The sequence below is a fragment of the Somniosus microcephalus genome, chromosome 26, assembly GCF_052327205.1.
Source record: "Somniosus microcephalus isolate GS21.2 chromosome 26, FLI_Smic_1.0, whole genome shotgun sequence".
In the NCBI taxonomy this organism is placed as follows: Eukaryota; Metazoa; Chordata; class Chondrichthyes; order Squaliformes; family Somniosidae; genus Somniosus; species Somniosus microcephalus.
This window is the reverse complement of record NC_141012.1, coordinates 7,113,699-7,125,829: the sequence shown is the minus strand read 5'-3', so window position 1 is coordinate 7,125,829 and position 12,131 is coordinate 7,113,699. Positions and strand designations below refer to the sequence as shown.

The 12,131-nt window shown below is 46.7% G+C and overlaps 1 protein-coding gene across 22 annotated transcripts in view; it reads right to left on the bottom strand.

The window, feature by feature from the left end:
* The window catches only part of phldb1b (pleckstrin homology-like domain, family B, member 1b), a 326,558-nt gene that overhangs the window by 46,886 nt on the left and 267,541 nt on the right, over positions 1-12,131 (bottom strand). For 15 of the 22 annotated variants that reach the window (XM_085967718.1, XM_085967708.1, XM_085967710.1 and 12 more), the window contains 2 exons: positions 8,956-9,081; positions 5,025-5,177 (listed from right to left, as the gene is read on the bottom strand). The exons of 5 other annotated variants lie outside the window; for them this stretch is intronic. In XM_085967718.1, coding sequence (XP_085823844.1) covers positions 5,025-5,177; positions 8,956-9,081 — 279 coding nt within the window. The remainder of the gene's footprint in view (positions 1-5,024; positions 5,178-8,955; positions 9,082-12,131) is intronic. 2 more of the 22 variants (XM_085967724.1, XM_085967722.1) reach the window with 2 other exon arrangements.

Here is a 12,131-nt window from a genome sequence, read left to right as displayed (position 1 = left end):
ACTCGAAAACTCGAAGCGAATTTCGCCCTTTTATCACAAACAGATCGTAGTGACACGCACGCCCAGGGTTGCCAACTTTGGCTGGGTGGATTCCCGGAGGGTTCGTCAGGTGACCTCCCGCCTTGACCTGCCCCGCCCCCGCACTCTCGCCATTGGTCCATCCTCCAGGCGCCACTGCCTTCCCTCGGCCAATAGGAAAGGGAACAGACTAGACTCTCTGTTACCCAACTGGGTTAATCTTGACTTGTTAGTGAAACGGCCTTTTCCCCCCCCATCTGTAATATTTTTAAAACTCATAAATGAAAATGTTCAAAGATAATTTTTTTTAAACCCACAATTGTTTAATAACGCCTCTGTGATTTTTCTCCTGGGCTTTGCTCGCAGGAGATTAATATTCAATTCCTGGAGACTCCGGGGCAATCATAAGAAATAGAAACAGGAGTCGGCCATTCGGTCCCTCGAGCCCGCTCTGCCATTCAATAAGATCATGGCTGATCATCGACCTCATCTCCACTTTCCCGCACTGTCCCCATATCCCTTGATTCCCTTAATATTCAAAAATCTATTGATCTCTGTCTTGAATATACTCAACGACGGAGCCTCCACAGCCCTCTGGGGTAGAGAATTCCAAAGATTCACCACCCTCCGAGTGAAGAGATTTCTCCTCATCTCAGTCCTAAATGGCCGACTCCTTATCCTGAGAACCCTGGAGGTTTGGCAACCCACACTTGTGCCGTGCGCCGAGATACCCCACAGGGTGAGCAGAGTCTACGATCCCAGCCACAACCACCGGGAGGTGACACTGAGCAGGAGATGGGTACTCCCCACGAGGAGCCAGAGACCCCTACACCTCCCACTCGCTCATCCTCCCAAAGGTTGGTCAGATAGATGCCCTTTCAGAGGCCGAGGTGTTGGATACCTGACTGCCTTTGGCTCAGGGTGTTGGCAACAAAATAAAACAGCAGGAAGATTGGATTATAGTCACTGAATGGAGCTGATTTTCATGTTGGTTTTGACCTCTTTGCACTAGTTCACTGAGGTATTTAACAACAAACAACAACTTATATTTATAAAGCACTTTTAACATAATAAAACGTCCCAAGGCGCTTCACAGGAGCGTTATAAAACAAAATTTGACACCGAGCCCCATAATGAGATTTTAGGGCAGGTGACCAAAAGCTTGGTCAAAGAGGTAGGTTTTAAGGAGCGTCTTAAAGTAGGAGAGGTAGCGAGGTGGAGAGGTTTAGGGAGGGAATTCCAGCGCTTAGGACCATGGTCGCTGAAGGCATGGCTGCCAATGGTGAAACGATTAATATTGGGGATGTACAAAAACCCAGAATAGACGGAGCACAAAGGTCTAGGGGGATTATAGGGCTGGAGGAGATTACAGAGATAAGGAGGGGCGAGGAGGCCATGGAGGGATTTGAAAACAAGGATGAGAATTTTAAAATCGAGGCGTTGCTGGACCGGGAACCAGTGTAGGTCAGCGAGCACAGGGGAGATGGGTGAACAGGACTTGGTGTGAGCTAGCACACGGGAGGCAGAGTTATCAGACCAGTTCTTAACTGATTGACCCCAGATTATCAAAAAAAAATGAACCCCAATAAGTCAAACTGTGCTATTTATTACGTGTACGTATGAATCCAGAATTTTCTGTGATTCCTCATTGAAATACAACTTTTGCAGGCGTAAAAATGGACAGAATGTAACGGATCTCAATGTAAATATAATAAAGAAACATAACCCTGTTCACCAATAAGGATTTCATGCTCAACCACTGTGAAGTCTCCTCCACTGAATGTACCTCAAATTCCAGCGTTAATTATATTGTAGGGGCAGCCTTGCTAACAGAGAGCATGGGCTGGGGAATGGGGCTATAGTCTTACGGCCCTATGTCCGACATACATCCAGTGACACGCCATACCAGCTGTGCAGTGGGGTGCTGTAGCATAGTGGTTATGTTACTTGGCTAATAACCCAGAGTTCAAATCCCACCCTGGCAGCTCTGGAATTTAAATTCAGCGAATTAACTAAATCTGGATTAAAAAGCTAGTATCAGTAATATAGGCCAGCGAGCACAGGGGTGATCGATGAGCGGGACTTGTTACAGGATGGGCCATGGGCAGCAGAGTAAACTGATGTTGACACAGCACAAGTGGAATTAGGCACTTTACAGCCTTCCGGACTCAATATCGAGTTCAACAATTTCAGATCATAACCTCGGCCCCTGTTACATTTTTATATATTTTTTATCCACACCTTTGTTTTGGCCCTTCCCCCTTTTTTTCTTTCTCCCACATGGCAGCTGTCTCTCACTCTGCCAGCGCATTTCACACCTAACCTAGAGCCGTCTTTTGTCTCTTTACTAGTCCTATCACCATCTCGTCTGGTTTTGAATACCTCTTAATGTCTCTTCACTTCTCTTTTGTTCTCTCATCCCCATTTCCCAGCTCCCAAACTGGCCTTTTAATCTGTTTCATTTCCTGTGTTTTTTCAGTCCTGATGAAGGGTTTCGACCTGAAACGTTGACTCTATTTCTCTCTCCACGGATGTTGCCTGGCCTGCTGAGTTTTTCCAGCATTTTCTGTTGTTATTTTGGAATTATGGTAATGTTCAGTTTGGCCCACAGGACGCACTGCCCAGAGTTACTAAAGCACATAACAAACCTAATGTAAACATCAGCTACATTGCTGTTTCAACAGAGCTGACAAAACAGAAAGCCTCACTTGTTCGTGAGTAATTAATACATTTATTATCGGCTGCACCTCCCAAACTCACGACCTTTACAGCCTAGAAGGACAAGGGCAGCAGGCGCTTGGGAACACCACCACCTCCAAGTTCCCCTCCAAGTCACACACCATCCTGACTTGGAAACATATCGGCCGTTCTTTCATCGTCGCTGGGTCAAAATCCTGGAACTCCCTCCCTAACAGCACTGTGGGAGCACCTTCACCACACGGACTGCAGCGGTTCAAGAAGGCGGCTCACCACCACCTTCTCGAGGGCAATTAGGGATGGGCATTAAATTCTGGCCTTGCCAGTGATGCCCACATCCCGTCAATGAATTTTTAAAAATCTGTTCCTTACCCTGTTATGTTCCTTTCAAGACTTGTGCCCATTGTGCAGTAGCTCTAGTAGCGATAGGTGAATTCAGGGATACTGCTCTTCTACTACAGACGTACACTAGATGGGAATGCGAGCCCTATAAATTTAAGGAATCTATCTGTGCTCCCAGCGAGTGAATCCCTCCACCAGAATTGGGACATCACTGAATGTGTCCCTATTGCACTGCCATATCAGTGCACGATCGCTTAACACGTTTGTATGAAATTACTTTGTTCACTATTTATTTTAATGCCTTAATTAAATTAATAAACCTTCAAGCAAAAACATTAAGTGTTGGCACAAAAATAACATACAGTGTAATTTATAAGCTTTTATATATCCATCCACTGTGATAAAAATCTATGTCTGCACACACTTTCCATTATCCATTCCTCTCCCCACATTTATAATGGGAATTGCCTATGTCAACTTGTCACACTAATTACACACTCCTGTCAGTGGTGGCGCTGCTGGGTAATGCATTTACCCACTGGGGAAGGTGGTGCAAAACCAAACCCTACAAAAAACAAAACATGAAGTAGTTAGGGAATTGACTTCAAGATCCTTGTACTCGATTTCGCCCAATCTGAGTGATGTTCTCCAGATGTGCACTCCCTCAGGCTCCCTCCAATTCTGGTTTACTGCTCGTTTCCTGTGCCGTCCGCTCTACCGCCAAGGGCTGATCTTTCAGTGATTGTGCCCTGCCCTCTGGAATTCCCGTGCAAAATCATTGCCTCCCACCCTACCTTCTAGGGAAGCCAACTCTGGTTAGACGTGTTCCAGGAGGTTTCATCACATGACCTCCCTCCTCCAACTGCCCCGCCCCCACTCCTCCGCCACTGGTCGCCCAACATGTCACTTCTCGCGGAGCATCATCTTCCCGGGCCAATTGGGAAGCGAACAAACTCTTTGTTACCTGATTGGTTGATTCTTGACTGCTAGTCAAACCCACCTCCAATACTTTTATAATTAATAATCAAAAGTATTGAACGAAAATTAAAAGAAATACATTTTCCTTCTGATGCCTATGATATATCTCCTGGGTTTTGCAGTGTCCTGAAAGATTAATCTTTAATTCCTGGAGAGTCCAGGACAATCCTGGAGGGTTGGAAACCCAACTACCTTCAAAGCCTCCTAAAAAACCCTTCTGTTGAACATGCCATCGACTTCCCTCCCTCCGTTTCTTTGCTCGGTGTTTGTTTCGTGATCTCCTCCGAGATGTTCCTTTGCACAAGGAACACAATGTAAATCCAATTTGTCGTTGAAGTTAAGGAGGATTTCTAGTGGGAGTTTGGTTTTCACAGTTAGAGAGGATGATACCAGAACTGAGAGGTTCTACTTATCAGGAAAGATTAAACAGGCTGGGGCTCTTTTCTCCAGAAAAGAGAAGGCTGAGGGGTGGCCTGATAGAGGTCTTAAAAATTATGAAGGGGTTCGATAAGGTAGACGCAGAGAAGATGTTTCCACTTGTGGGGAGACCAAAACTAGGTGCCGTAAATATAAGACAGTCACTAATAAATCCAATCGGGAATTCAGGAGAAATCTCTTTACCCAGAGAGTGGTGAGAATGTGGAACTCGCTACCACAGGGAGTGGTTGAGGCGAATAGTATAGATGCATTTAAGGGGAAGCTAGCTAAGCACATGAGGGAGAAAGGATTAGAAGGATATGGTGATGGGGTGAGATGAAGAGGAGCGGGAGGAGGCTCGTGTGGAGCATAAACAGCGACACGGACCAGTTGGCCGAATGGCCTGTTTCAGTGCCGTAGACTCGATGTAACTTTGTAAGATGGGTCCTTGTGACTGAAACTCATTGCTGAAAGGGCAGGGGTGCAGTTTCAGTTAGAGTTAGTGAACGGTTGAAAACCCCCTCCACTGAGGAAAAGTAGAGAAAGTTAGCGTCGAGAGACCTCATACCAACCTCAGCTGCGAATAGTGTAGAGGAGGAAAGCGGCAAGGGCAGAGAGCTTTCAGCAGACAGAGTCAGAGAGGAGACGGCTGAGTTAGTGTGGAATGGGTCTGGCCCCGTTGAACTGCCGTACAGCTCCTTAAGCTGACTTAGGGTAACGTACTCCTGGGGAGAGCAGCAAAGGAAGCAGAGAGCATTGGGCGACAAGAAACCATTTGTTAATCAAATGAAAAAAATAACAGTTTCGTGAAACAGATTCAGTGTTAAGAGGTTTCCATGCTAAATTAAAAAGTAGAGAAAAATACAAATTAGATGTTTTTTTTTGTTTTTACAAAATTCCCCTATTTGTTCAACTAACAACATTTGATTGAAACTTGTTAGAAAATTATCTTGCAATTCTAAACAGATTTATCACTTGGAATGGGGTTAACTACACCAGAAACACGTCTAATGCACAGGAGATGTAGAAACAAACAGTAAAATAATATATAGCTTTTCACGCGTGTAAAACTGTCCTTGCTGAGGCTGTCGCATATCGCCATAGCTTTCAGTCTCCACTAGTTATCGAACTGAGTAGTGCAAGGCAGGAAGGAGTTATAGTGAGACGAGGGGGGAAAGGGCAGGTGGAGGAGTCAGTGCCGGGGCACTGCTATTGTGCATTTCATGTGGGCCAGTCAAAAGTGGGTAAGGGTGGAGGTCTGGAAACGGTCGTCCTGCCTAACCCGTCAGTGACGGAGGCGTGGGGCCCACACAGGATCCATCATCAAAGGAATAACTTGGGATGCTTATCTTTCGTTGGAGAGCAGGAGAGAGGATGGGGCTTTCACAGAATATTGCACCAAGGCATCTGGTGCCAACAGGAAAGAGGGGGCATAACCTTAAAATTAGAGCCAGGCCGTTCAGGGGTGATGTCGGGAAGCACTTCTTCACACAAAGGGTGGTGGAAATCGGGAACTCTCTCCCCCAAAAAGCTGCTGAGGCTGGGGGGTCAATTGAAAATGGCAAAACTAAGATTAATAGATTTTTGTTGGGCGAGGGTATTAAGGGTTACAGAACCAAGGCAGGTGGATGGAGTTAGGATACAGATCAGCCCCGATCTCACTGAATGGCGGAACAGGCTCGAGGTGCTGAATGGCCTCCTCCTGTTCCTATGTTCATAGAAAACAACCAGTGGTCGTTTCCCCCCCCTCCATAAGGTAAGATGTTCAGCCCATGTGGACCAACTACAACCATTAAAGTCACATAACTGTGATCCACAGATTCAAGATTCAAAGCTACTTTGATGCTGACCATCATTACCACCCTGCCATTCATGAACAAGTGGGGAACGTTCAACAGGCGACACTTACAAGTAGCAACTGGGCATTGAAGTCCCAGGTTCTGGAGAAGCCCCGAGTCTACTCTGAAGGAGTTGCTCCCAACTCTGTGTGAGATTGACATTTATTTCTCAAATCTAAAATGCAAGGAGGCCTGTGGTAGCCACAATTGGTGATCAAATGACGTGGCGGTGGACCAGTGCCGCCATTGCACCAGTGTAGACTTTGGCTTGGGAAATAGTTCAAAGAGTTGGCAACAGTTCTGGGTGGTTTTTGATTGCTCAACAGGGCTGTGCTGTTCCAACTGGCTTCATGGGCCAAAGCCACACAACCTCCGCATGCATGTCCTAGAAAGGTCATTGAGAGCAGCTTGGGAGCGAGGGGAAAAAAGTACATTTAAAATGAGAGCAGAGCACAGAACATTTCTCAAAGGAAAAAAAAAATTGTTTCAAGGAGATCAGATTGATTCTTAGCAGATTATATCGGATGTGAGCAGAGTATCCAAGTGGTGACTGGGTTCTACTCAGCTCTTTGTATGTTCCTCCAGAAGCTCGTGAAGGGAAACTGTTGCACATTGGTAGGATAGTGTTAAAGTGCAAGCTATAATAAACCATCCATGGGCATGCTCATGCACCGAGATAAGTGAAAAATCCACACAACCCAACATGCAAAACGTCCACAACATGCTGCTTGAGATGAGCACAACTCAACTAATCTTCACATGTGGGAAACTCCCGCAAAACCCATCCAAGCATGGACCATCTACGAGAAAAGTTAAGTCTTAGATGGAGGAAAAGTTAGGTCCAAGTTGGTCCATTCCAAATTTTACTGTGCTCATTCATTCTTTAGCTTTGCCGCAGACCCTGTACCCCTTCCCGAAAGGTCCGGGTGGGGAGGTGACCCATTCCCATGTCTTTGGTGATAACAGAGGGCGTGTAGCTTGTAGGAAGCAGACAAGACGTAGATGTTTCCACCTGTGGCGACAGACCTAAACTGGGGGCCATCAATATAAGATGGCCACTAATAGATCCAATAGGGAATTCAGGAGAAACTTCTTTACCCAGAGAGTGGTGAGAATGTGGAACTCGCTACCACAGGGTGTAGTTGAGGCAAATAGCATAGATACATTTAAGCGGGATCTAGATAAATACATGAGGGAGAAAGGGTTAGATGAAGAGGGTTGGGAGGAGGCTCGTGTGGAGCATAAACACTGGCACAGACCAGGTGGGCCGAATGGCCTGTTTCTGTGCTGTAAATTCTCTTAAGACCAGGTCCTAAGCGACATGAGTGTCTAGCTCACCAACTTTCTTTTGGTGAAAGAACCATAGAGCCAGGGGGCATAGATTTAAAGTAATTGGTGGAAGGATTAGAGGGGATTTGAGGAGAACTTTTTTCACCCAGAGGGTGGTGGGGGTCTGGAACTCACTGCCTGAAAGGGTGGTAGAGGCAGAAACCCTCATCACATTTAAAAAGTACTTGGATATGCACTTGAAGTGCCGTAACCTACAGAGCTACGGACCAAGAGTGGGATTAGGCTGGAGAGCTCTTTGTCGGCCGGCACAGACACGATGGGCCGAATGGCCTCCTTCTGTGCTGTAAAATTCTATTATTTCTATGAGAACCATACAGCAGTGAAGGAGGCCATTCAGCCCATCGTACCTGTGCCGGCTCTTTGAAAGGTTCTATCCAATTAGTCCCACTCCCCTGCTCTTTCCCCATTGACCTGCAAATCTTTCCCTTTCAAATATATATCCAATTCCTTTTTTAAAGTTACTATTGAATCTGCTTCCACCGTCCTTTCAGGAGATGCATTCCAGATCATAACAACTCGCTGGGCAAAAAACATTTCTCCTCATCTCCCCCAGGCTTCTTTTGCTAATTATCTTAGATAATTGGATACATGTTCTGTTAGATCCAGGATTCAAGACTAGGAATCAGATTCCTATGTCCAATTTCAAAGATTCACCACCCTCTGAGTGAAGAAATTTCTCCTCATCTCAGTCTTAAATGGACGGCCCCTTTTCTGAGACTGTGACCCCTAGTTCTAGACACACCATTGTGTCTTTACCCTCTAATACTACACTGTAAATATGATACAATAGTGTATTTATTAATTACTGGCATGTCATGGCTGACGTAAGAAAACTACTAGGCACTTGGTCTAAGCGTTAAACAAAGCTTTAATCAACTGTTTAAAACATGGAGGTCTAGTTGTGTCCTTCACTAGTTCCTGTTAAGAATGTCCTGCGCAAGCTGGGCCCATGCCCGAGTATTTATACTCTCCCTGGACAGCGCCACCCATAGGCCGCTCAGTATTATTTCATAAGTCTTTCATGAATGACTGATTCATGTCAATGGCTATCGCACCAATCCTTAATTCTATTACATTGATCCAATATGGATCCTTCCTTCGGTGCTCAATTGTAATGTCCATCCTTCAATGGACTTTGGGCTATGCCTAACAATGGGGAGGTCATCAGAACATGACTGGCGTCCAGGATTATTAACCAAAAGGTGACTACTGTATCTTTAAACGTTTGATGAAAGAGGGTGCAGTCAAGACATGAAGGAAGGCGGCCCACTTGCAGTATGGACAGTAATAACAAAGCATGCTGGCAAGCATGTACCTCATGGGCTGATGGAGGTACAGTAAGCGGCAGAGAACGTAGTGTGGAAGCAGAGAGGGCGGCGTCAGGGCCTGCGCCGTATATGTCACTGTAGAACTTAAACACGTCAGCCAGCTTCATATACTCCTAAAACGAGAGCGACGTAAAGGCAAAGAGACAGAGGGAATAAAAAAGATTATGACAATGGAGTAGAGCAAGGGCTTGCTGCTTGCAAATGTATAACATAATACAAAGGGAAAGAAATCTCAATCATTTTCAGCCGAGAAGATTAAGTAGACATGTTAATAATTCATTATTGGGGCTGAGATGATGTTGGTTGCCGAATTTAAGATGGCTCTCTTTTAGATTGGAAAACTATAAGAAATTCCCCATTTAGGAAGATTTATACTGTGGGAAAATTATTTTTTCCCTAGAAGTTTGACTTCTTTACTGGCACACGGGGCTAGATTTTCTGTCCCTGAATAGTCAATGGGCGACAATTGCAACTGGTGATGATTTCATGGCTGCCAGCCGTACAACATCTTGCATTTATATAGCACCTTTAACATAGTAAAACATCCCAAGGCGCCTCACAGGAGTATCATCAGACTAGATTTGACACCGAGCCACATAAATAGATATTAGGACAGGCTTGGTCAAAGAGGTAGGACTTCAGGAGCATCTTAAAGGAGGAAAGAGAGGGAGAGAAGTTTAGGGGGGGAATTCCAGAGCTTAGGGCCCAGGCAGCTGAAGGCCCGTCCGCCAATGGTGGGGCAAAGGAAATGGGGGATGAGCAAGAGGCTGGAATTGGAGGAGCGCAGAGATCTCGGGGGGTTTCAGGGCTGGAGGAGGTGACAGAGATAGGGAAAGGGCGAGGCCATGGAGGGAATTCGAACACAAGGATGAGAATTTTAAAATCGAGACGTTGCCTTTCCTAAGTGGGCATGCTTCACAAGCGAGTCTGCAAAGTGGTCAATTGGGACAGTATAAAGCGTCACGGCGAAGAACTCCCCAAAGGAGGGTCGCTGCTCCTGATTACAGCCCGGTGCTGCCAGCTACACATGTACGTAGACTGGGTGAAACGGGAGCAGCCTCAGCTGTGATGCCCTCCACAGTAGAATAGTCTGCTTAATCCCGGTTCAGGCTTGCAGGTGAAGAATGGTAACTTCTGGTAACCCTGGCACCTCAGGCAAAGTCAGTGCCATCAGGAGAGAAAATAGATTTTTTTTTTTTAATTGATAATTAGGTTGGAAATACAGTTTACAAAGTTTGTGCCTAATTCACTTCTAGATATTCCTTAATCAGGCTGGGTCACTTGTAGCGTTCAAGACTGAGATCGATAGATATTTGTTGGGTAAGGGGTATCAAGAGATATGGAGCAAAGGCAGGAAAATGGAGCCGAGGTACAGATCAGCCCTGATCTACTTAAGGGGCTGAATGGACTCCTTCTGTTCCTGTGTAACAGGCTTGAGGGGCTGAATGGCGGTTGTGGGTTCAAAGTCCCACTCCAGAGACTTGAGCACAAAAATCTAGGCTGACACTCCAGGGCAGTACTGAGGGAGTGCCGCACTGTTGGAGGGGCAGTACTGAGGGAGCGCCGCACTGTCGGAGGGGCAGTACTGAGGGAGCGCCGCACTGTCGGAGGGGCAGTACTGAGGGAGCGCCGCACTGTCGGAGGGGCAGTACTGAGGGAGCGCCGCACTGTCGGAGGGGCAGTACTGAGGGAGCGCCGCACTGTCGGAGGGGCAGTACTGAGGGAGCGCCGAACTGTTGGAGGGGCAGTACTGAGGGAGCCCCGCACTGTCGGAGGTGCCGTCTTTCAGATGAGAAATTAAGCCGAGGCCCCATTTGCTCTCTCAGGTTGACGTAAAAGATCCCGCGGCACTATTTCGAAGAAGAGATTGGGAGATTATCTGGCCATTATCACATTGCTGTTTGTGGGAGCGTGCTGTGCGCAAATTGGCTACACTACAACAGTGACTGCACTTCAAAAAGTACTCGGCTATAAAGCGCTTTGAGACGTCCAATTGTCGTGAAAGGCGCTGTAGAAATGCAAGTCTTTCTTTTTTCTTTTTGTAGCTACGATTAAGTTTTATTTTGGTCATTGAAGTGTGAGTTTCATCACAACCGTCCTTTTATAAAGAACTGTGGCTGTTCCAATGAAATATCAACCTTAATTTATGTAGTGAATGTTCATAGCATAACTAAGAGACCTGGTTTCGAAGTGTTACTGACCTGTCAGTGCAAAGCAGGGGAATTCACGGACTCGGTTAAAGTGGCGATACCCAAAAGTCCGGATGTTGTAACGTGTTAGAACACTGACCTTTCACCAATGTGACTGAGGCTCGAATCTAACCCAGACTGAGAGGCTGGAGATCTTGCCTCCAAGAGCAGTTAACGGCTTCATGTGAAAGTATTTTGAGTCGTTTCAACCTGTTCCTATTAGGCTTGAGCCCACAGCAACTGCCCCAAATTAGGTGCTAGTTTGGCACTTCGAGAGACCGCAGAGAAACTGGTACAACTGGCAGTGTTTTTCTACAGCTGGTGCTAAGACACATTAAAAAAAATTCCAGGGATGTGGGCGTCACTGGCAAGGCCAGTATTTATTGCCCATCCCTAATTGCCCTTGAGAAGGTGGTGGTGAGCCGCCTTCTTGAACCGCTGCAGTCCGCGTGGTGAAGGTGCTCCCACAGTGCTGTTAGGGAGGGAGTTCCAGGATTTTGACCCAGCGACGAAGAAGGAACGGCCGATATACTTCCAACTCGGGATGGTGTGGGACTTGGAAGGGAGCTTGGAGGTGGTGGTGTTCCCATGCGCCTGCTGCCCTTGTCCTTCTAGGTGGCAGGGGATGTGGGTTTGGGAGGTGCTGCCAAAGAAGCCTTGGCGAGTTGCTGCAGTGCTTCGTGTAGATGGTACACACTGCAGCCACGGGGGAGGGAGCGGATGTTTAAGGTGGTGGACGGGCTGCTGATGAGGCAAGGTAGAGGGAGCTTTACTCTGTGTCTAACCCGTGCTGTACCTGCCCTGGGAGTGTTTGATGGGACAGTGTAGAGGGAGCTTTACTCTTTATCTAACCTGTGCTGTACCTGCCCTGGGAGTGTTTGATGGGACAGTGTAGAGGGAGTGTTACTCTTTATCTAACCCGTGCTGTACCTGCCCTGGGAGTGTTTGATGGGACAGTGTAGAGGGAGCGTTAC